The sequence below is a fragment of the Manis pentadactyla genome, chromosome 14 (genome assembly GCF_030020395.1).
Source record: "Manis pentadactyla isolate mManPen7 chromosome 14, mManPen7.hap1, whole genome shotgun sequence".
Classification (NCBI taxonomy): Eukaryota; Metazoa; Chordata; class Mammalia; order Pholidota; family Manidae; genus Manis; species Manis pentadactyla.
This window is the reverse complement of record NC_080032.1, coordinates 71,912,821-71,937,996: the sequence shown is the minus strand read 5'-3', so window position 1 is coordinate 71,937,996 and position 25,176 is coordinate 71,912,821. Positions and strand designations below refer to the sequence as shown.

The following is a 25,176-nucleotide window of genomic DNA, read 5'->3' as shown; positions in this document are numbered from 1 at the left end:
CAGAAGATGATCATCAAAAAACCCCAACAAAGATCCACGCACTGCTACAGCTGTAGATGCACTCATCCCACCAGTTCCTGGACTTGCCATGGGAATGAGAAAGGAGATATCTAAGCTGGCCTGTGCATACAGTAAAACAACAAATTGGACTGGATCTATACTGTTGGAACTCAACCAAGAATTAGGAGAAGTGCAAATTGTAGCGCTCCAAGATCTCACAACTACAGACTATTTACTGTTAATAGAACATAAGGGATGTGAACATTCCCCAGGAATGGGTTGTTTTAATTTGCCTGATTTCTCTCAGACTGTTCAAGTTCAGTTGGACAATATCCAGCATATCATAGATAAGTTTTCACAAATGCCTAAGGTGCCTAAGTGGTTTTCTTGGTTTCACTGGAGATGGCTGGTAATTACAGATATGCTTTGGTTATGTAACTATACTCCTATTATGTTAATGTGTGTGCGCAATTTAAGTAGTAGCTTAAAACCTATACATGCTGAAGTTACTCTACAAGAAGATATGTCAAAGAAATAATCAATCTTCCCATGTTTTCTTCCGCCTGCTACTTCTATAGCTTTTCTTCTTCCTTCCTAATTACAACCCTTAAATAGAATTCGTGCCTCATATCAAATTTACCGAGTATCATAATTCTTCCAAGTGGTAAAGATACCTCAAGACAAATGCTGGGCATAGAAGCTACAGGGCATAAATATGCAAAGAAATAAAAAGCTAACCCTTTTCAAACAATAAGGCTTCCCTCTCACTTACCAACTTCACATTTCCCTGTATGGCCCCGGAAGATGACTGGTTAGCCAGAGACGGGTAAGATTCCTCAAGGGAGGAACAATCTAAGACAGGCACAGTCGCAGGGGGGTCATCAGGTGAGAAATTGGGGATCAACAGAGGTGAGGCTTAGAACCTCACCCCCCCGTTCTGAGAGAAATCTTCTGCATACGTGGATGTTTTATTGCCCTGGTCTAGCTCGGATTAACACATAGTCTACAGGCACACACCTGATCATCTACATTTGCTCTCTTACAACACTAAACTATGTTTTCTACCTTTATCTTGTATCTACCTACCACTTCAGCATTTTATTAAAAATAATAATAATAAAGAGAGAAATGTGGTATCCACATATAAATCAAGTATAAAAACCAAATGAGTATTCATATTTGAACCGACTGTTTAGAGTTCATAATGCATGAGTAAAACCGAAAGTTTCTGTGATGACTGCCCTTGTACTGTTCACTATGTAACTTATTCATTATGTAAGAATTTGTTCTACATGTAAGAACTTGTTTGTTATGCCTCAGAAGATTGGAGACTGACGAAAATTAGGCTTGGGGTGGATTAATGATTGTGCATTGAGCATTGACTCCCCTATACAGAATTTTATTGTCGTTAACAACCATTTGATCAATAAATATGAGAGATGCCCTCACAAAAAAGAAAAAAAAAATTGGTAGTTTTTAGAAATCAGAGATTTCAGAATGATGTCCCCTTTCCCTTATTCTGCAATATTTTTCAAAGACTCCATGTTGTTGGGGAGGAAAAATTTTCCTTCTAACCTTCTAGGTTCTTTGCCTGATAATTAAATTGACATAAGACAGATTAACAAAAGAAAACAAAATATAATTTTATATGTGCAGAAGCCCCATAAAAATATGAGTCCTAAGCATCTTACTGCCCTGATGGACATAACTGCAATGGGGTTATGGGGGGGGGCACTCGATAATATGGCTGAATGTAGTAATCACATTGTTTTCCATGTGAAACCTTCAAAAGAGTGTATATCAATAATACCTGAATAAAATAATTAATTAACTTAAATAAATATATATACATATGAGTCGTAAGGGTGAGTAGGACAGCTGACAAATCATGTCCTTTGAAATAGGACAGGAGCCTGGGGTTCCAAAGGGAAGCTGGGTCATTAGATGTTTGTCCTGCTATATATATATGTCTTTCAGATCAAAGTTATCTTTGGTAATAGCTCTCTCTCTCTCTGAGCTAGGTCCCTATCTAAATTCTTTTAGACAGTTAAGGGAGAGTTTATAACTCAGTTACTAGTTTACTCAAGTAGACTGAAATAAGATCTTTGCCTAGTAACATTTCCTGGAGTTTTGACCCTAGATTATATCTAAATGTGAGTTTCTAGCCACTTTCCAAGAATTAACGGCCTAAGATTTGTCTTCTTATTGTCTTCATTTAAAAATATCTGTAGCAGCCAGATTCATTAAATATTTATCAAGCACTTTTCATTTATTCATTGTTATGTACCATTCAGGCTTAAATCCTTTCTTATAACCTGAAAGAAAAGCAGGAACATTTCATACAGGATTATTTTGCATTTACAGTCAAGGTTAAACACCACTTAAGGAAGGGCTGTGCTTTGCAAGTTTTTATTTCGCATTTCTACTTCTGCCTGTCAAACGTATAGAAGATACTAAAATACTAACAGTGGAAGAAGAAAAGTAGATAGAGGAAGTTGGGGGCAGCTACTCCAGGATGTGGTCACTCACTACATTTAGGAAAAAGGTAGGAAAAGAGGTTTAGGGAAATGATGGGAAAAGAAGCACCACATCCCTTTAAAAAAAGGCAGAAAATGCTCCTGGCCCTAAGAGGACCCAAGAGTGCCTTTTTCAGTCTCTTTGGAGGGAAACATGGGGACAAAGATGCCTGTCAGCAGGGTACAAAGTTCATGTTTGTCATCTGTAGGAAATTAATAATAATAAACCACTTGATCAGCATTCAGCTTGTAAAAGAGAACCTTCTCTCCTCATCTCTACCTCTACCTCTCCTGCTGCAGCCAATCCATTCCTGAATCGTGTGTCACTCTTAAACCACGGCCCTAATGCCAAGACGTGCCAGCAGCCTTACAGTCACTGACCAGTGGCAACCCCTCTTTTGTACCCAATTTACAAACACGTGCAGTCTGGAAATTAGAATGGGCAGCAGCTTATACAGAGGGGGGGCAAGTGGAAGAGAGGCTAGCAGAGGTACACAACCGTGTTATAAGCGATCCAAACAAGCCTCACAGCATCAAGCCCAAGCCCAGGGTTTCTGAGAAATGTCCATCCTTTCTCTGTCCTGCAGGAATTTGAACTCAATATGCTGATACCTATGGAACAAATGGTAAGTTGAACTACTGAAACAAGCTATGCACAATAATGGAGGAAAACACCACCTACACACCGTAGTGGCCAAGGGCAGGCTGCCCCGAAAAGTGCCACATTTTTCGCATATTGATTATTCTGAATTGAAAGTTACTTAGTTATTGAAAGAACACTCTGGACACCCTGTGCCCACAGTTCCTCTGAAATCAGGAAATAAATTTCCCACGTGGAAGGTACCTCCCTGTACTAGGAGGTAAAGAGACATCCTTATCACCAGAGAGGGAATTCGGAGCTGAGAAGCCTACATAAAACTTGTTATTTTTATTAATTTACTGTTTATAATTCCTTACTAATTAAAGCTCCTGAACATATGTTTTCTGTGTCTTGTCAATTCTTCACAGATTTATTGTCTATTTTTCTAAAAATTATAAAAACTGCTTCCCTTAGTTATTTCTTTGGGTCTCATTTTCATAGCTGGGCCTCTGTGCACATGCCCTTAAGCTCTGGTTTTTTCCTGCTGTTTAATCTGTCAGTTTAATTCTTAAACCGGTTAGAAGAACCTTGAAAGGTAGAGGAATATTTTTCCTCCCCAACAGGACAATGATAGAAGAAAAAACAGAAAAGGAAAATGAATTACAGCAGTAACTATACAGAAGGGTAGTTGAATTGTAGTCTAAAATATTACCCTACACATTTTTCTTCTGTTAAATTCTTGTTTCATCTAGTAAATCTTCCCTGACTAATTTTATGCCAAGGGTCTAGAGTTAATTACTCAAGGAGAGAGAAAACAAAAATACTAAAAAGTGAAAGAGTAAAATTTGTGGCTTTTTGAAGTTTTGAGTGGACAGAGACCATGGTCTTCCAAAGCCTTTAGAATGTCAGATCTGGGAGAGCAAAATATTTTGAAATATTCAAAAGCTTGGCTTGGAAAATGGAAAGACACAGGTTGAAATAAAAGTGCACAAGATATATTCAAGAACAATTAGAATGAAGGTATATAATAATGTTGAATTAGTTCTCACTTGAAGTACTAAAAAGTTTGAAGGGCTGATAAAAGAAGTACATGGTGGATTGAAACAAAGGCCAACACCATCTTCCTATAGGGGATGAGTTGTCTATTGATGGGTGGGGCAGGGTGGAGTGATTGGTAATAGAAATTCAAGAGAGGTCTAGAATTATCAGAGCAGAGAAGATTATTTTTAAACTGTCCAGAATATAGCCCATAAATTTGCAAGCCTTAAAAAGGAGTTACATGTCTCAGAGGCACCAAGTTGTAGAGTAGCCGTGACCGAGGGAGGTGTTTGGGAGATGAACTGAGGACAGGCTCTCTGATTGACACACATTCAATCAGAGGACCTCTGAGGCCCTACAGCCACATCCCAGAGCTCAGAGGGGTCTGAGGGTGAGCCAAAGACCCAACAGAACCCAAATCTGGATGGAACAGTCACCAAGAGTATAAGAAACTGCTGGCTGCCTACCAAAAATCTTATTTCTATGCTAAAAGGTGACTTCCCAGCTGACAGCTGCATTTCCCAGCCTCCTTAACATATAATATAGGTATGGCAATATGTCCAGTTATTGTCAATGGAATGTGAGCAGAAGTGATTTAAAAAGCAAGAGTGGTTCCCCCACACTCTATCCCCTTCTTCTGGCTGGGAGAAAAGCCTCCAAGGCCCTAGGGTCATGGCTCCTGCATACAGTTTGACAACCACCAGGAAGGAATTCACAAGGGGCACCTAGGATATATTCAACATGCACAGAAAATAGTACTATCAGCATACCATAGTGAACCCAAGAAGGTATTTAGGATACTACACAATTTTTAGGAAAACTTAGTAACATCCAGTACACTAGGCAATTCCTATTACATTGTTTGGCCCTAACTACTTAATCAACAGAACTGTTAGATATTTCTTTCTATCTGCAGACCCAAGAATATATAACTGGGATTGTAAGGGCACTACCAACCAAGAGATTTGGGGAAACTCTGCCTCAAGGAATGGTGGAACCACAAGATGAAAGGAAGCTAGGCTCCTAAATTTCCACTTGAAGGAAAGCCACCCAACCAATTAAGGAACTCCCATATTGAACTGGTATATGAGCCATAAACTTCGGTTGCATTAACTCACTGAATTTTTGGAGTTTATTTGTCAAGTAGCCAGCATTACCCTAATTAATACACAAAGTATATAGGAATCTAGACCCAAGACCAAAAGCCACAGATAAAGGACAAGAGAGAGAAACTACAACTCAGTGGAGGCCACCCAAGCCAACAGGATGACTCTCAGAGTAGATGATGCCCCGTATCCAATATCAGGTCAATACCTAAGCCTCCTGAGACTAAGACCAACCTCAAGCAAAGGGGGACAGACCCCAAGCAGGTGGGGGTGCTAAGGATTTAGCCCAAATGACACTAACCTTAAATCTGACATTGTAAAATTTCTACCATCAGTGGATAAGTGAGTGCTAAGTTAATTATACCTTTTGGAAAAGGAACATTTTTATACACCATTCATTTCATTCAGGAACTGTACAGTTTTGAAACCACCACATATATGTCACAGCAAGGATAAAGATAGAGGCCCTGTATCTGTTTCTACAACTGAGCATTTGACTCTAGATTTGGGTCTGCATCCCAGCTGGCTGGAGTTCCTTGCCCACTGAGATGGGGGCCTGGGCCCCTGACAGGGCTGCCTAGGAGAGGGGACAGCACTTTCTCAATCCAGGCAGCAGGGACTCCCTGCACTCCACGCACTGCTCCCTCCTCCTACTCCGCAGCCTGCTATGCCACTGGAGAGGCAGGCTCCTCACTCTAACCCACACCATCATCTTATTCTTGCCCATTTTCTTTTCAGATAAGCCCAATAAGGAGCAGGCAGCTATTCCAATTCAGTGAAACTATTATTGTGTGTCTTCGTGGAAACATAGCCTCTCCCTTGCTCCCTGAGAAGTCTGAACCAGGGGAGTCTAGATTCATAAAAGACGAGTACGAGGAATACGGTAATGGGGATAAGTGCCCCAAACCACCACATGTCTACTCCAGAAGCGATAAAAGCATTTCACAGTCAACATCCTCTTTGGTCCCCTACCCCTCAAGCTTAAAAATAGGATTTTACTGCTCATTTCCGTCCCAGATACATAACCCTGCACAATGTAAGAAAGGCAAGAGTTACCATCATTGAATTTAGTGATTCTCAACTCAGGGCAATCTTGCCCCCTAGGAAATATCTGAAAGTATTTTTGATAATAACACTTGGGTGGGTGGGGGGTGGGGGATGATACCCAGCATCTAAGATAAAAGGCCAAGAGACACATAGGACAACCCCCTATGGCAAAGAATTATATGGTCCCGAATGTCCCAGTGCTGAGGTTATGGAACCCTGAGCCAAAGTCTGTGTTTCTATGTAGAATTTGTTTCCCCCATTAGCAGGCCAACTCTGTGAGGGCAGGGACCTTGTCCATCCTGTTTCTGCTCTATGCCTGGAACATGGAAGTCAACAAATATTTGGTGACTAAATAAGAGGTGAATGAGTGCCTGGGAGTTCACACTAGGCATTCCTACATACATGATGGCATCCCAATGCTTGGCTGCCTGGACTGAAAGCGTTAGTAAGGTGAAGCAGGGTGGTAGATTCAAGTATTTGGGGGATACCCTTCCTTGAATGTCCTAATGTAGTTCTCTTCCCCACATGGCACAATCAAAATGCTCATCATTTTCCTTCACTTTAATTTTCTAACTTGAAGACACATACGCAGTTTTTACAATGTCCTCAATTCCTCTGTTCATTAAAAGGTATCATCCAGGCGCTAGGATAGGTGCTGTCACCAAATGAAATTATGACATAGGATTATGTTTGACAGTTTGCAGAGATCTGATGTAATTGTTCTGTGTCTTCCTTGACAATTACAAATTATTTCCCTTCTAGGAAAAGTGCCTCTTGCCTTCTCTTCCCATCTCCCCTTGACACCTCCGTTAAGCTTTGAAGACCAAGAGAGGGTGGGGTGCCTGGGCCCCCAGCTGTGTGGTGGCTTGTCCCTGTCCGGGTCTCCCTTACCGTACCGTAAGCATGGCTCCACTACACAATCATGGCAACTTCTAAGTACCTGTTTCCGTGGCTTTGTCCCTTGTCACCTGTGGTAGGGCTGCTCTTCACTGTCTTTACATCGCTGGTACCTGGCACACAGACGGGTTCAGTAAATGCTTAATGAGCGAATAAAATGCGCTTGCCTACTTCACAGTGTCACCTAGGGCACCCTTCGCTAACTTCACAATGTCCCCCGAGGCATAGTTTTGCCTACGTCACAACGGCGACTGACCCTGCACAGAAACGGGGCCTGCCCAGGCGCTCAGGGGTGTATCTAGTTTCAGTCGCGTCTGAATCAGCCTCCCGCGGTGCCTCCAGCCAATGAAGAGTAAAGCGAAGGACCAGACGTCTCGGGCTGCCGCGGGTGGATTCAAGTCCTCTCCGGAGGGGCGCAGCGGCGGGGCGGCGTGAGGCAGGGCGTCCAGCGCACCGGCGCCCAGGGCGCCTCCTCCCCGGGGCCATCCCTGGAGGCAGCCGGGGGCCTTCCCGGCCCGGCCCGCGGGGCGCCGGAGGGCCAGGCAGGACCCGCCCTTCCCGCGGCCACGTGAGGCTCCCTCGCCCCTAAAAGCCGCGAGCCGGCCGGGCTCAGGCGAGCGGGAAGTTCGGGACGTCCCAGCCCGAGACGCGGCTCCCCGCTGCCGGCCAGGAGCCGCCCCCTCGGCCGCTGCCCCCGCCGGCGCGCCGCCCCGTCCAGCCGGGGAGGTCGCGGCCGCGCAGCCATGTCCCGCCGCCGGGCCGGACGCCCCGGGCCGCCCGCGCCGCTCCTGCCGCCGCTCCTGCTGCTTCTGGCCGCCGCCGCGCCGCCGAGCCGCGCAGGTGAGCCGCGCGCCCCCCCGCAGGTCCCCGGGGCCGCGCGCCGCCGCTCCCGCCCAGCGCTCTCGCCGCCGTCCAGCGCCCGGTCCCGGGGGGCGCAGCGCGCGGGGCTCGGGGCGGCCGCTGACGGGCGCGGGGGGCGCTTCTGCAACTTAGAAAGTGTTAGCCGGAGTTCCCAGCCGACTCCGCTTCGCTCCTGCACCGCCCTTGGCCGGCTGAGCCTCGGCTGGTCCTCGAAGCGCCTGCCAAAGGGCATCTAAATATATTCTTTCTCATCATAGGGAGGAAGGACTCCAGGCTGCCGCTTCTTTTTTCTTAATTGATAATGACTGGTTTCAAATGATAAATGCAGCCAGGTTACTGTCCATTTTATGCCCTCCCGGCGGTGCTCTACGGGCTTTAGGTTTCTTCATACAGTGCCCACTATAATCCGAAATAGGATTATTATCCCCATTCTACAGGTGAGCGAATTTGAAATTGAGAGATATTCGGTAATTTGCATAAAGATAATTTTGCAAATGAGGGCAGGGAGAAAAATTTGCAAGTGAAGGCAGAGCTGAAATGCCAAAGGGCATTTACTTAACTACTCCCCTCTCCGTAAGCAGGTTTTCTGCCTATGAGAATTGATACTTATCCTTTGCCTCAAAAAAAAAAAGCTTTGGGTTTGTCACTTTCATTCCCAATGAGTAAGAGCAAGATTAACTATGAAACTAGAAAATTTTCAAAAATCGCAGTAAGAAGGATTAGGTTTATTTCGTAATACCTTTTCTGTGATGATCTTGTGTAAGAAGAGGGTGGGGTCCAGAACAGCTTACCCCTTTCCAAGGAGGGACCAGATGCCAGGTTTGCCTTCTCAGCTTGCCCACTTGCCACCCTGAAATACTTGCAGTCTTTTAACCTGCCTGGGCTTCTAGGGTCAGAAGTAAATCAAGTCAGTACTTTATTTACTCCTGACTCTTGATTTACCTGCACATTCAGTTCCTTGCCTGGACTATGGTGCTTAGTGCCACCTTTTAGCCCAAGGAGACTGTTCACTCAGGCACACCTGGGGCTGGCTAGAGGGTGCTCCTGAAGGTGTTGGGAATGTTGGCCGAAACCTTTCTTGCTTATCTGGGCTTGTTCTCTCCTCTCCTCCCCTCCCCTCCGTTCTGGATTGTTGGGATTGTTTTAAATATGTGTTGGATAGAGTGGGCAACCTGATTAGGAGGTGGAGGCATTGCTTTTCTGAAGATGGAGCACTGTTTATCCAAGAAGATACCGCCTGGCAAGAAACTGCTGCTTAAACTAAGTTCCCCTGGTAGTACGCCGCCAGCTGGGTGGGGGAGTCAAGGCAGAGACTGAAGGCATTTTTGCTGCAAGTGGTCTTGACAGCAGGATGCCCAGCCATCTAGAAAAGACTTATGGCAATGAAGGATGGCTGACTATGTCCAACACATATGATCTCTATCTGCTTTGTTCCGTCCCTTCTAACCTGTTTTCCAGGGTGGCTTTTTAGCTCTTTGTTTTTCCCTTCTACGAAACTGCCAACAACCTGTGGGCAGAGAACATGGCCTTTGCTACCTCTCGCTTTTCATGTTTTCTCTGAACTGCCCAGCTCAGGACTCTTTAGCAAGTACCCAATAAACACAACACTGGGCAATGCTTGCCAGTATTTAGCAAGTACCCAATGAACACTAAAAGGATTCCATTTTCATTCCCCTGGAGTGAAGTTTTATGTGCCCACATGCACTTACTAATCCAAAAACAATTTAATTTTAAAAGGTTTCTTTGTAGCTTCGATTTTCCAGGAATTGGCAAACAAGTGCACATACATCCTAGACATAGCTTTCAAACTGCTGTGGACTTCAGATGTATAACAGTGTTGCCTTTATTTTTCCAGACTGAAAACCCTCTGTTTTTAGGAAGTCTCATGAAAGTTTCCTAAGCCGTGTGTATAGTGAAGACACATCATTAGGGAAGGAGATGAGTTGGCTGCCAAGAGATTTACCAGGTGGTATGTGCCTTGGTAAAACTGGTTTCAAATCTGGCCCTCAGATTTGCAGGGCTAGATTCCAGAAATTCGTTCTTTCCAGTGTTCGAGAGTTGATCAGATACAATGAAGCTGATTCACCCCATATACACACAAGTCTATTCACCAAAATACTAATTATTAATTTTTAGCAACTAGATATTCAAGTTGCCTGCTCTAAGCACACTCTTGAAATCAAATTCCAGGAGATAGATAATATCAGGCATTCTTAGGCTGGAAGCCTGTCTCATCTGTTTCCCAGGAAGGGCTGGACACGTCAGCAGCCTGTGGGTCCCCTCCACTGGACAGTGTTCGCCAGGCATGGCTGGCCCCGGCTCTGGAACACTGCCTTTTCCGTGCCTCACCAGTGCCCACCTGAGACTGACAGACTGCCTCTATAAACAGGCTAAGACCTTTATGGGGTCGTCGAGGCGCTTAGTCTCCTGGCCCCTTAAGGTAACTTGGCAAACCTTCAGCTGAGGCCCATCTTAGTTGATACTTTAACTCTGAGAGCATTCTTATTTCCAAACACACTGGAGTGGCTGCTCTACATGCTCATTCTTTCTGTTCCATCCTACAATTTTTGAAAGTATTAGTATTAGGTAGTATATTTCCAAAATAAAAACCATGGAGCCAGATTGCCTGTGTTGGAATTGTGGCCAAATACTTAACTGTGTGACCTTTATAGTCAGTTATCTCTCTATGCCTCAATTACCTCCCCTGTAAAGTAAGTATTAAAATGATGTCTATCTCTTAAGGTGGCTGTGAGGCACAGTGACTGGCATACAGTAGGGGCTATAATTGAGTGGCCATTATTATCGGCCACTGGAGTTGCTTTTCTCTGGAAAGCCATCATGGATCTCTTGATAAGGCAACCGGGATGGCAGATGATCATCTCTGTGCCATGAAGTAATAACTTGTTACAAATTTTTCCTCAATCATGGCCCAACATTTCAGAAATTTACGGTGCACATGAGCACGTTAAAGCAGGTGTTTCAGAACAGTGTCCTAGGTCACTTTCCAGAAGTGATTCACATTTCCAGAAGGACCAGGAAATGAGGCCCATCTTAGTTGATACTTTAACTCTGAGAGCATTGTCCTAGGTCACTTTCCTGGGTTATAACTGATTGACTGAAATTACCTTGACTGTTTTTTTCCTAAATGGAATTTTATTAACCATGCCTGCTTTGGAATTTCCCAACTCTTTTCCATCTTTTTGAGCCTCACTAAGCCTTTCTACAGCTCATCCACGTTGTCTTGGTGTTTCAGACCCAAAAGAATTCAGTGCACTCTCTATATTAGTTTGCTTATAAAAATGTATACAAAATAAGTTCCAGAATAATTTTAGGAGAACCACCCATTCATCTTTATTATTAAACTTCATTTCCTGGTCCTTCTGGAAATGTGAATCTGATAACAAAGATCAAAATCTTTCTCCAGAAGAAAATTAAAACAGATCCGCCTTCAGTCTTTCAATTGAAGTAGAACATTTGTTAAAACTTTTTCATAATGATTTACTTGTCATAATATGTAAGCAATGAATCATATGACCTTCACCTTGGAACTTTGCTCTGACATGCAGAACAGAAATTTTTGTTTTCACACTACTTTAGGCTTTATCTTTACTTTTGTCAACTATTATCTTTTGGTGTGTTGGATTCTAAATTATAAAGCATTAGCTATTGCGAACACAAAGAACTTAGCATGAAGAATGGAATGAATCTTAAAGAATTTTCAATATTTGAAGTTTTTTGAATGCATCTAAGCTTCGTCTTTTTTTTTTTTTTTTTAGTGGAGTAGATTCTAGTTGCTCCTACAACTTATACTGCAGTCTTTTGAAAATTTAGCTGTAACATGTGGCTAGGAAATTTATTAGTAATGTTATGTAGTTTCTTTGTACTACTGCAAAACAGGAATTTACTCAATGTGGTAAAAAATGAAACTAATAGAAGTAGTGAAATTAGGAGGAAACTTTAGTCTGAAACTTGAAACTCTGTGTCTGTACAAATAATAGGTATCATGTTATAATCTTCCAATGGGAAACTGAAAATCTCTTGATTGAAAGAGACAGGCTTGCTCTGAAATTTGTCAGTTAGCCTTGCAAATGCAATTCTAGCCCAACATAACATAGTGCTGAGGTAGTCAAACCAACCTCTGCAAACCTAAGATACCAAAATTCTAATTCACAATTAGAAATCAAGAATTAATGTACTATAGACTTAATATAAATCTGTCTTCAAGAGTAACCTTCCCAGCTGGTGTGAAAGTTTGGGAGCCACACAATCAATTAAGCATTGTGCTAAGCCCAAGGGAGTCCATACAATGAAATATGAGATGCCATCCCTGATTCTCCAGGAGCTTGTAGTTAAATCATTAGACCAAACACAGAGTGGTCTAGATGAGGAGTGGGCTGAGAGAGTGCTAAGTCAGAACATGGCAAAGTTGACTTTCTGTTGCTAGGACTTTTGGCAACTCTGAAGAATAGGTACATTTCTTGGGAATGAAGAAAAGGATCATTCCAGATTCAAGAAACTCTGCAGCAGTTCTCTGCATTTGTGTTTCATTGCTTTGAAGCTTTTTTTTTTTTTTAAGTGATATCCCTTGCTACTTACCTGGTGTACCAGGCACATTATGCATCCCCCCCTCACAGCCTCCCACCTGCCTTTTAGTCCAGCTTCCTGCAGGTGTAATCTGAGGAGCCTTGCTTCAGCCCTACAGAGGAATCCCTTGCTTTCTACTTCAGTGTCTCTGAAACCGTAACTGTTAAGACAGGGTGCATGCCCACCTGGGAGAGAGGGACCGAACACTTCATAGGGAAACCTGTGTGGGGCGGGAGCAGGTGGGCACCTTCTCCCTCCTCCATCCCTCCTTGGAGGGCTCAGAAGGCACCCTTGAACTAGCTTTTCTTCCCTGTTTTACTCCACTTTTCCATCCCTGGTCCCTGGAAGCACTCCCTAAAATAATAATCCTTCAGCAAGAGTCCTAGGCTCTGATTTCTGTTGGGAATAAGAGCTGAACCATTCACCTACTTATGATTTTGTTGCCCAGAGATTGTTAATTTATGAATCAGTTATTTTCTCAGTGACAGATGAAGAGTCAGAGCAAGTCGAAAAATGATTTAAGAAAATTAGAGATCAATTCATTGAGAGCCCTTCAATAAATGGAAGTGCAAAATGCCAAAGGTACATTCAGTGGGCTTAGAGGGGAGAAGCAATTCAAGGGTCAGATCAGCAAACCATCGGCTAAACTCAATATAACTAGATTAAGTTGCTGTCTTAATTTTTAATTGTTCACATTTTCACTCATTCTGTCTTTATTCTCTTGGTTCTTTCTTTTACTCTAACTTACTGAATATATTAGGCAAAATTTTATTGCTCAGGTTTGAAAACCACTTACTCTATCATAAATAAGGTGCTAGGAAAATTAGGTTCCAAATATGGGACAGAATGATTTAAGCCATTTCTGATTATTTTACCATTTCTAAGACAGGGTTAGGACTTTTTTTTCAACAGAAAACAATAAACTCAGAAAATATTCATCAGACTACACAAATAAAAGATTTAATTTGAGTGTTTGGGTTTTTACATAGAGAGAAATAGAAAAATGATAAGAGCTTTCTCTGTATTTATGGGAGAAAAACACTGTCTTTATTAAGTAACATTCCCTTTCCTTCAACAAATATTTATCAGGTGATTTTGATTTTGAGGATGTTGCTACTAAAAATGTTTAAATCTCATTTTTCTTTTCACAATGCCAGAGAAAATACCCACATGGAGCACTTGGGCCACTGAACCATCCTGTAGGCCCCTTCCCCGAACCTGAGGACACAATGACTTATTTTAGACTAGCTTCTGTGAATGTTCTGATAAACACCACTTGCCTCTCAAGAACACACACACAATTCACCTAGATGCATCACAAACATGTTGTGCTAGACAGAGTGCTCCCAAGGTAGTGGTGAGTGGAAGGGGGCCCTGCCTTCACAGAGCTAGTATAAAGGTAGGTTAGGATCAGAATCACGTACTGTTTTTCTATCTTTTCACTAGTATACTTTTCACACCATCCACCACCCAACATGGAAGTGTTTTTCAAAAATTAGAAAAATATAATGGTTAAAGTATTAAAGGATTTACGAAAATCAGAAACTAACATGGTACTGGGACAACCAGAGGGAGCTGATCCATGGCAAAAGCAATGAGGCATGAAGGACATCAGTTAGGGGTGGAGTGAGGAACTCAGCTTCGGCTTATTTCTCAAAGCTCTTGCTAAATCAGTCGGCTTGTTAGCACACTTTTATGGTCAAATCCCCTCGAGAACTGGGTAAAGGTTTTTTCTTTTTTTTTCATGCATGGAGGCACACTAGTGTCAAAAAAAGCACAGATTTGCAGAAGTTTATTATTTGTGGTCTGGAAACAAGATAGCAACAGCGGCCATGGAAACACAGCCCGGGCAGCTTAGATTGAGAAGAAGGCACAGCTTCTAGCAAAAGGGCTGCTGGAATGGAAGGTGAGGGGAAGGAAGGCCAGGGGGCAAGATGAGAAATGCCAAATTTTCGAAAAGGTAACAAAGATAAAGTCGTGCCGTATGGGTGGAGCTAGAAGGGAAGAGACTGACAAGGCTTACCCAGCTTCCTCCTTAGATGTTTTACAGTTCCTGTTTATGAGCCAGCCCCTGCTGCAGCGATTTGTGGCTACTTTTTTCCAGTCAGCCATTCCCTCTCATTTCCTACGAGACTCATTGGATGTGAAGATAGAAAAAGGATATGTGAGAAAAGCAGGGGAAGGGCCGAGGCGATGGCATGTGTGATCCCAAGTCAATGGAAAACATGTTGATTATATTTGGGAAGAGAAGAGAAGTTTCTGGGAATGCTGCCCACAATTGTCAAATTATGGCATGCCGGCTTTATTAATAATTAGACTATTGTTTGTCACTGGGAGTCTGTTGACAGTGTATTCTGCACCTACCTATGTTTATTAACGTCATTACTCCCACTTAAACGTTTTTAAAGAAGGCACACCATTATCGTCATGATTTTACGCAGAAGTAAACTGACTTTCTTGCCCAGAGAAGGGTCATAGTCAGTATCAGCTTCTAAACCCGACCAAGTCCCCACCAATCAGCCAGCCCCCTAGAGCCAAGGTGCCATGATGCTCTAGTATTAAGATTATAGTCTTAGTACTATTCAATAGGCAATCTTTGTGTCAGAATAATAAAAAGTTGAGTCAATTTTGAATGCTGACATCAGATAACCCTACATATTTATTTAATCCAAACTTTCTAGTATCTTAACCACTAAAACTCAGTATGTCCACAACTAAACTTGTTATTGCCTCCCAGATCTATTCCCCATCTGTTCACTCTCTTAGCAAATGAGCTAACACCCACCCACTGAGTCTCAACCTAGAACCTGAGTCAGGCTGGCCTCCTCCCACCTCTTTGATGACCTGAATGTTAAGTTTGCCTTTAACCTGAGCAGCTGTGCAATGTTTCTTAGGCAGAGAAACAAATGCAATACATATCATTCCTTTCTCCATCTTTCTCCCCCCTTTTTTTTCTCTTCCTAAATCTCCCTTCCTTTCACAAATATTTATTGCTTCTCTGTGTGGGTCAGGCACATGGTGCTGAATCTTTGGCCTCAAGGGGTTCATAGGCTAGGAGCAGGGGCAGACTGTATAAGGTGATAAGAGCTAAAGAAGATATACATACAAGTTACATTGAGCTTGTAGAGCAGCTCAGCCCCTGCAAACAGGGTCCTCCTTCCTGAGTCTTAAATAGCAATTTTGAGATTGCTAGGTGGTTACCAAGAGAAAAACTCTCAGGCAGAGGAAACAGCATATGTAGTCAGAAGGGTTGGGCCCAGTGATGGCAGGTGGGAAACTGGTGTGTAATTGTTTCCAATCACAAAGTGCATGGGGAGGTGGGTGAAGCTGGATGGGGAGGCGGAAGCCAGATTATAAAGGCCAAGAGTATAAGCTGAAGAATTTTATTGCCAGGAAACAGAAGCCATTGAAAATTTTTGGTAGTCAGGTAAACAAAGTAAGTTTTACATTTTAGAAAGGTCACTCTGGCTGGCACAGTATGAAAAATGGATTAAAAGTCAGTGAGACAGGGACCATGGATGTAGTCAAGAGTAGGGTGAGGGCCCCTGGAGGGGGCAGGGCGAGATATTTGCAGTCAGAACAATGTAACTACATGCAAGGAAACCCCCCCTGCTAAAACTCTATGTTAAACATTGAGCTCTAGAATCATTCTTCATTGAGATCAGTTAATGTTCTCCAGATAAAGAAGAGTAGCACATGTTTTATTATGCTAACCATTTATAATCATGTGTAAGGTTCTCTTTAGCATACTAAAAGGCCCAGGCCTATGTGCTGTCTCTCCTCCTTCAGATCTGATAAAGTGATTTTGCAAGCTGGGCAACTAATTTAGCAAGTAAGCCCAGGCGTAAACAACACAGTACAAGGCAGGAAGGATTCCACCTTAAAGATAAGATTGCATTTTAATACCCAAGAAGTTAAAAAGTTAGAAATTCTTAACTTACTCTTTAGCAAACAATACCTCAGCCCACCTTGGGGGCTGAGCAGGTGGCCTTGTTTCCTGTGCCCCCAGACCAAGATGCTGGTATCTCAGGGAGAAATCATCAGAGGAAGTTGCTTATGTTAAGTTAATTCTAAATATTCAGAGACCACTTAACAAGTCCACACCCCTAAGTTTTTTCATGTTCTGAAAAATCCTCAGCTGCCTATAAAACCCCCTAGACAACGCTCCACTACAGGCTCTCTTGTCCCCTCCTGGCGTGAGCCTGGGGCTCTATTCTCTCACTTTATTTCTAAATAAAAGCTTGTACCTTGCTCTCCTACCTTGACTTGTTTGTGAAGCTCATTCTTGGGCTCCACAAACAAGAACCCCAGCATCAAGAGGGACCTTGAAAAAAGCTTCCTTTTTAGTTAAGGCTGGTCGTGATACCTAAAGTAGCATAGAAATGTAGAGCTCAGTGAAATAAGCCAGGCGGAGATAGACAAGTACCAAATGATTTCCCTCATTTGTGGAGTGTAACAACGAAGCAAAGCTGAAGGAATAAAACAGTATCAGACTCAGACTTTCAGAAGGGACTAGCGGTTACCAAAGGGGAAGGGTTGGGGAGGGAGGGAGAAGGGGATTGGAGGGTATTATAATTAGTACACATGGTATAAGGGGGGTCATGGGGAAGACAGTGTAGCACAGAGAATACAAGTAGGGACTCTGTGGCTTTTACTATGCAGATGGATGGACAGTGACTTCAATGGGGTGTGGGGGGGACTTGATAATACGGGTGTATGTAGTAACCACATTGTTTTTCATGTGAAACCTTCATAAGATTGTATATCAATACTACCTTAATAAAAAAGTATAGAAACCAAAAAAAAAAAAAAGAAATGTAGAGCTCAAGGGATGGTGATAGGGGAGAGATATTGAGGAGGTTTTGATTAAACATGAGCTGTGTGAGGCGGAGAGGAAGTCTGGATGGCCTGGGGTTTCAGGCTGGAAGATCACAGAGAAAGCAGAAGGGGGAGGATGGGTCGGGAGAGCATATGAGCTTTATTTTGGATATTTTGAATTTCTAGTACTTTGGAATCATCCAGAGGCGGTTAAGTGTGCTGTGGTGAATACAAGATAAAGAGAAGCCCATGGGAGGAATGAGGGAAAAGGCAGGCACGGGAGGAGGAGGTTCCGGAGAGAGCGTTGTCCCAGATGCACGGGAGGAAGGGGATTGAAGCATAACTGATCACCAGGGCCAAATGCTTTTGGAAGTTCACGTGACATTAGGATTCAAGGATTTCATTCGTGGCCCAAGCCAGAGCAGTGTGGGTGGCATGGGGGGGAATGGGTGCCGGACTGCAGCAGGCCCAGGTGAGGAAGGTGGGGCGAGAAGCGTGTAGGAGCACCCCTCGTCCCAGTGGGGGAGGCCCGGGACTGCGCCAGGCCCAGCTGGGTCCCCAGCCCCGATCATGGCCCCAGTGCGGATGCGCTGTAACGTCTGTAATGATTTCATGAAGGGCGGGGGAGAGTCTGGCCAAAGCCAAGTCTGGTCACAGGATCCAGACAGAGCTCCCGGGATGGGTTGGCTGTTAGCTGTGGGACGGCGGGGCCTGTTAATACGCTGAAGGCGGGGGAGCACTGCCGAGAGAGCGGTGGGATTCCGCAGCCAGAGAGACAGGAGGAGCCAGAGCTCCTGAAGAAAGTGGGGGGCGGGGAGCGGGACTGAGGCGCCCAGGAAGGGAGAGGCGGGCCCAGGGCATGTGAGGGCGGGGCCCGGAATCACCAAGTGCTTGAGAGGGATTTTAAGACTAGTGATGGTTTATATTTTTTCTGCAAAATAGGAATCAAATGTCAGGTGTGAAGGGTTAGGCAGGAGGGATGGGATAAGGAACCGCAGAAAATGGGAGCTTTGGCCCAGCTGCTGAGGGGAACGGAAGACGATGCTGACAGGGGCAAGAGCCCAGCCCTGGCTGAGTTCCGGGGTGGGTGGGCCGCCCAGCTCTGGCCTTGCCTAGAATGCCGTCCGTCAAGAGGAGGCCCTGAGACCCACAGCTTTGATGCTCCAACTACCCCCCCTGCCTTCGGCCTGGTTTTGGTCTCTGGGCTCCTTCCCTTTGATCAGGACTCTAGTTACTCCTTGTAAGGAGGACACACTAGAGTGGCAGATTTCCCAATTCTAATAGAATGAAACGCTTTAAAAACAAATTGTTGTTTCCTTGGGAAAACAATGAATGCATCAGAAAATCAGTTAAATGGCATCCAATCATTATTCCCTTTTCTTTTCTTGCAGAAATGTATTATGCAACTGCATACTGGATGCCTGCTGAAAAGGCAGTACAAGTCAAAAACGTCCTGGACAGAAGTGGGGATGCCTATGGCTTTTATAATGACTCTGTGAAAACCACAGGCTGGGGCATCCTGGAGATCAGGGCGGGGTACGGGTCTCAGGAGCTGAGCAATGACATCATCATGTTTGTGGCCGGCTTTTTGGAGGGTTACCTCACTGCCCCGTAAGTACCTCAGTCATGATGGAGAACTACCAGCAACCCTTGTCCCTTTCTTTGTCCACCAGTGGCTCTTGACTTCCTGGCTTGGTACACTAGAACCAAAAAATAGCCAGGGTCCTTCTCATGTGAGAGAAACATCATCAGAATTACATTTGTACCTATAATCAGTACCCGCCTAGAAGGAACAAAGACCTTGATTGTGGCGCTCTTCAGTTCTCATGATACTTTTTAAATCTGTCCTTCTCATGAAACTATTTTGACCGACAGATAAGCCAGTTCATCCTCCTAGGCATTTATTATCTGCTAGAAAGAAAAGGGGAGGTTGGAAGAACCACAGAACACAAATTAATTAAACATAAAATGTAACAGCATTTCAGTAGTCTTAAAACAATGCTTTCGAGTGAGCAAAGATTTTAAATTGAAATTTTAATGTCTAATATTAATGTTCCTTCCAGTTCTATTGTTACTTGATTCTTGTGTCCTTGTCTTATAAAAATAGCACGGCTGTAGTTAATAATAATGCCATCAGAACAGATCATTTTCAGAGAAAAGCTCTTTAAGGAAGAGATAGTCGCAACTCATTTAATCAAGCCTCATCCTTCCTTTGATATAAAAAGTGTCTTGATGACTTGCCTTTCTTCTTTTATTCTCTGTGACCTAGATCGTTGAGTGCTCTTCAACCAAACCCTTTTGTGCACGGTTGCTGCCTTAGTCATAGTAAGAGCAATGCTGGTCTTAGCCTGTGTCCCGGGTGTTGGAGATTATATCAAATGTTAAATGGTTAGTTATTGGGCTCTGGCTGCCCAGCTTTATTTAAACTAGAAATTCTTGTTTTTGTTATACCAAGTTTTGTTACCCTACCATTTAAGTCCACTAAAGAGTATACTTAGATGGAGATGAATAAAGCTTTATAAACTGTTTAAGATTCTAAAAATATGTTTAAAACTGTATTTATACATGTAAACTCTGAACTTTTCATCTACATCTTTGTCTGCTTATATATCCACTGGTTCTGACTGCATGATTTAAATGGAGTTGAAAGTGTGGAAAAGTAATTTGGACTGAAGTTGTGTGAATATAAACAGATGAACTTGCAAGTGCTTATACATTAATGGGCTCTTCAGGGAAGCTCTTGATGGAAGAGAACAGATCTAACCTGAGACTGGTGAGGATAAGCAGGCCTTCCTTGGACACTGGCATCATGCCAGAGAGTTTGACAGTCAGGGCTTCTAACGAGGGTAGCACTTCCAATATTCCTGTGTCTCATAACAGCATAAATTTTAACGCCTCACTTTTGGGGGTGACTTTATCATTTCATTTTACTCTTAATATAAAGCATTGACCTGTCCTTGAGTATGTTTAACCATTGACTGAGACAATCCATAGAAATATGGATTAATATGCATTCTATTATGAACTTTTACAATACTTCTGTATTAGAATAAAAATTAACTTTATTTCTTAAATCCACTTCCCTATAATTCACTAACTACTTTGTTTGCCTTTTCACTGCGTCCTTTCAAAGAAAATCCAACATGTATAAGTCTTACAAGATTAAAACAAACAACTTCCTGCATATTGTGACTCATTTTGAGGATCTGGCAACTGAATCTTCCTTCCCTTGAGACCAGTAGTGGCAAGTGCTTGAGTAACGGCCAGGGGTGAGGGACAGGCGGCCTGGTAACTTCAGTCAGTACTGGGTCCTTACGGAAAAGTCGGGAAACCCTTGATAGCAGAGAAAAGGGTGCTTTAATCATCAGTACTGGGGAAGTCCTGGAGGAAGCCATCCTAGTGGGCCAGAGCAGTCAAAGGAGGCTTGGTGGAAAGAGTGAGTTGTAGGTCTAGGGCTTGATAGATGAGAACCATTTGGCTTGGCTGGAAAGAGGTGGAAAACTTCTGGGTGGCAGGAAACAGAACAGAGTATGGGAAAAAAGCACTGAGTCTGAAATTCACATTGCATTTACAATGAGCAAGGAGTAGAGGCTCCACTGAGCAAGCAGAGGACCAAAGGTTTAAAAAAGCCTATATTGCAGAAGGCCTTGGATGGAGGCCCATTCAAGCAGTCGTTTTGTATTCCTAACTGTGACAGTTCTGCTCACGTGCTCAAGAAAGGGCTTCCTGTCTTGGGCCTCAGTCCTGCAGACTTGGGTTATCTCACTGGACAGGAGAAGATACTGGTGAACAGGAAGAGGCATGATAAAGACCTGAGGGGGCTGGTGGAAGAGAGGGGTCAGTATTTACATAAGAGGAATGAGAAGGAGAAAGAGAAAAAGCAGAGGGAAAGAGAGAAGGGAGGAGGATGGGAGGGAGGGAGGAAGGAAGGAAGGAAAGAATGAGAGAGAAGAATTACAGTGAAACTGTTTTCATTTTCAGAAGGACACTTTAGAAGCTGCTTTTCAGGGGCTATCACTCTAATTGCATTACTGAAAAAATCAAATAAGTAGGGGACTTTCTAAATCAGCTTGCATTTAAAGGACTTGCTTTGCACCTACCTCTAAGCTCAGAATAGAGGGATGTGACCCATCATGCTTAAAGCAGCCCCCTGGCAAGGGGTTGGTGACCAGGGGGGAGAGGGAAGAGGCTATGGCTTCCCCCTTCCTCTTCTGATCAGCCCAGGAGATGTAGGTTTGTTACACATTCTGATGCCCAGGAGCTAGTTTTGAAGGAAGGAGATCTGCCAAGTGGAGTAGGGAAGCTTGGCTCACAGTGAGAGTTCTGGGAAGGAGACAGAACAGAGGGGATTCTGGAAGGACGCATGGGATTGCGACTCCCAGACCAAAGGCCACTGTCATAGGCATCAGTGCAGCTGCCCAGCCCATCGTAAGCTGTCCCATCTGAGCAGTGACAGGCAATGTGGATCCCTGTGAGGAAAGGTACTTGGCATTCCCTGGAGTAAAGCAGAAGGCTTAAAATGTCAACCATCTGGAAGCTGTGACTGTAGCCACAAACCAACAGAGGAGAAGGACTACACATCCCAGCCTAGGTTTTGTTTGTTTGTTTTCAGCTACACACAGGCAATTGTCTGAGATGCAATCGTGTCTTCATACATAAAACATCATTTTATCAATTTAAAACATACACTGCAGGGGACTGTTGCTTGTGCATACTTGCAAGGTGTGATTCCACATTCCAAGACACAGCCTTGGAGCAAGGGCGTCTGAGCCTGGCTGAGGAGGTGAGTTTATGCCAGGGACCGGAAGAAAGAGCCGCCTTTTCTCATTTTCCCCTCAGCTTGCAGAGTCGCTCAGGCAGCTGCAAAGAGCAGCGGGAAGTTCAGGGTGGCCACTTTTCCCCGCATTACCACCTTTAAAAATGGAGTGGTCTTCCTTATATTCTCCTTAACATTGCGGGGAGCAGGTGTGTGAGGCAACTGGTATTATGGGATGAACAATTGAGATAGTCAGATAAAGAGATGGTTTAACCACCTCGGAAGATATGATTTGTTCTTCCCAACCTATGAAATACTTGAGAAATCAAATGAAAACACCTGAAGAAGAAACCTCCAATCCACCATCATTTCTTTTGACATGTTCAGTAATTTGTTGTTACCTTGAACTTCTACATCACTTCTCAGATAACAACTGGGTCCTGGGCCCAGCCCTTTGTCCTTTATCATGAAGCTCCTGGCCATCTACCTGTGTGGCTCCTGTAGAGTTACTCATCATTTGCAGCCAGCAGCACATCCAGTGGGCCACTGCGGGGAGCAGGTGTTCCTAAAGATCCTCTAGATCTTTCCAGGAACTTCTCTCACTGTCTTTTCCTTCCTCACACTCCCTTTCTCCCTCACTTTCCACTGTCCCTGCCCCTGCTCGTCTCCTGAGGAGTCATTCGCTGCAGGATATTGACATTACCACACAAACATTCATTCCAGGTGGGCTCCCGAGCTATACTGATGCCCCCTCAGACTCTGATATCTGCTTCCTAGCAACTCTTGGAGCTGTGATTCCTGAGAACCAGTCTCTGCCTTTCCCATGTCCTCCTGTTGAGCTACTGTTCAACCTTCAAGTCCCACCTCAGATGCTATCTGCTTGATGGAGCTTTTTCTGATGTCATTCCTATTGGATTGGAGCTCCCTATCTTCTCGTCCATCTTTATATTCCTCAGACGCCTGGCACAGTTCTTCTGCTCCCAGCAGTTACTTAGTTACATACTTCTTAGGCTTAATTGAATCCTCCTGTTGTTGCAGTTCTGTTAGAGATGAATCAGAAGTATGGGGTACATATTTCCATGTAATATGGTGTCTGGAAGCCTTAGCCAAAGAGTTTCTTCCTTCATTTTTTAACTCTATAAGTGGTTTCCTAAGAGTTGCAAACTCAGACTGTCTGATGTCACTAATGATGTAAAAGCTGATAGTCATAGATAGATTTTTAATAAAATGAATCATGATGCCTTTCTGGAAAAAGCATGGTGGTGAGGCTGTGGAGACCCGGTCTGCTCTAGTACTGAATAAAGCGGCTGACCTCTTGGTTTGCAGAGGCAGCTGAGGAGATGACCTCCTCTGTTACCCAGTTTGAGTGACTGAATTCAGTGTAATGGCCACTTGTTACACTACCTTGTGCCAGGCTGTGGGGATGGAGAGGGAGGGAGGGGGAAGCTATTTTCCTAGTACCTTCCTCAAAGAGGACTCCTTTTCAGTTAGTATGTTGACACAATCACTAAAACTGTGATGAAAAGAGGCTCTAGCGAGATCATGACACCAGCAGAGAAAGGGGTCAAGGTGGTACAATGTTTGTCCTTGGCCTTCTGCCAAGGACACCTCAAGGATCTCCTCCATACTCCCAGCTCGCCCCTTTTGATGTTAGAGACTAAATATGCTTCTGCGTCAAGGCTGTGGGCAAAGCAAAGACACAGTCCCACCCTCAAAAGTATCAAATGACCTATAAATTGGTAATTATTTGAAACTTAACACAAACCACAAAATAGTTATGGAGATGGTGACGATGAAAATGACGATGATGACTAGCACTCATACAGCATTTTAAATGCACAAGACACTGTTCAAAGCATTATATATGTTAAACTATTTAAGTCACAACAATGCTATGAGGCATATATCATTATTATCCCCATATGGCTGATGTGAAATGTGGGCACAGAGGTTAAGCAACAAGCTGAAAGTAATGGAGCTAGTAGGCAGGAACCGGGATTAGACACCAGGTTGTCTAGCTAGAGTTAGCGTGTGTGTGCACACATACACACACAGTGGATTAATCACTGGGAAATATTAAAGGAGGCTGATCCAGTCTCAGTCCCAGGTAGTCAAAATGATTAGGAAAGAGTAGGAGACAGCACATGGCAAGTGCTAAATGATGTGATATTTACATAATGCAAAAAGGTTCAGGAAAAGTGGGTGTACATGTACCTTCATGATTCTCACATATGAATGCATGTGAGGGATGGAAACGTGAGCAAAGTCTCAGCCAAGTTGGGGGACAACTTGCTGACTTTACATACCAGAGGAGCTGAAACTAAACCTAACACATCCATGATGTGGATACTAGTATTAGCTCTGTTTGATAAGATTTTGGAAGCACGGAGAAGTTGGGAATCTCACTATGGTCATACAGCTTAGAAGCAGTGGAGTCAAGCTTTGAACTCGAAATTCAAAGCCTCTACTCTTAACTGCTGTACTGTATTGCTCCACTGCACACAACTGTGGGGTCCCAGGCCCAGGGATCAAAGAAGGGCCTCATCCTGATGAAACTGCACACAGACTGCATTCCTCAGGGCCTGTGAACGGGGCAGGATCAGTCAAGGCCTCCACTTCTGATCTCAATAATCTCAACATGGAGGTTTCTCTTCCCTTGCTCTGAATGTCAGAATTGAAAAATCTGGCCCCTCTTTTCAAAACAAGGGAAAACTTTCAATAATCTAACTCAGTTGTCTTCCTATATCTCCATTGTTTTGTCTGCCATTGGGTAAACATCCTCAGTGGCTACCTCCAAGTCAAGATTAATGTCCCTATGTTTCAGGGCTTCTCAACCTAGGCACTGTTGGCATTTTGGGTTGCATTATTCTTTGTTGTGGGGGCTCCCTTGTGCATGCAGTATGTTTAGCAGCGTCCTTGGCCTCTACTCACTGGATGCCAATTATAACTCCCCCCAGTTCCCTACAGCATGAC

At 43.8% G+C, this 25,176-nt stretch overlaps 1 protein-coding gene and 1 long non-coding RNA gene across 3 annotated transcripts in view; one reads left to right on the top strand and one right to left on the bottom strand.

Moving 5' to 3' along the window:
• Positions 1–7,473, bottom strand: part of LOC130680614 (uncharacterized) — a 36,848-nt gene extending 29,375 nt beyond the window's left edge. The window contains exon 1 of the long non-coding RNA XR_008993637.1: positions 7,228–7,473. This is a non-coding gene — a long non-coding RNA (uncharacterized LOC130680614). The remainder of the gene's footprint in view (positions 1–7,227) is intronic.
• Positions 7,474–7,785: 312 nt separating this feature from the next.
• PLBD1 (phospholipase B domain containing 1) overlaps positions 7,786–25,176 on the top strand; it is a 53,128-nt gene continuing 35,737 nt past the window's right edge. The window contains exons 1-2 of one of the 2 annotated variants that reach the window (XM_036909316.2): positions 7,786–8,024; positions 18,839–19,058. In XM_036909316.2, the coding sequence (XP_036765211.2) occupies positions 7,928–8,024; positions 18,839–19,058 (317 nt within the window). In that variant the 5' untranslated portion in view covers positions 7,786–7,927. The remainder of the gene's footprint in view (positions 8,025–18,838; positions 19,059–25,176) is intronic. The other variant, XM_057491505.1, reaches the window with a different exon arrangement.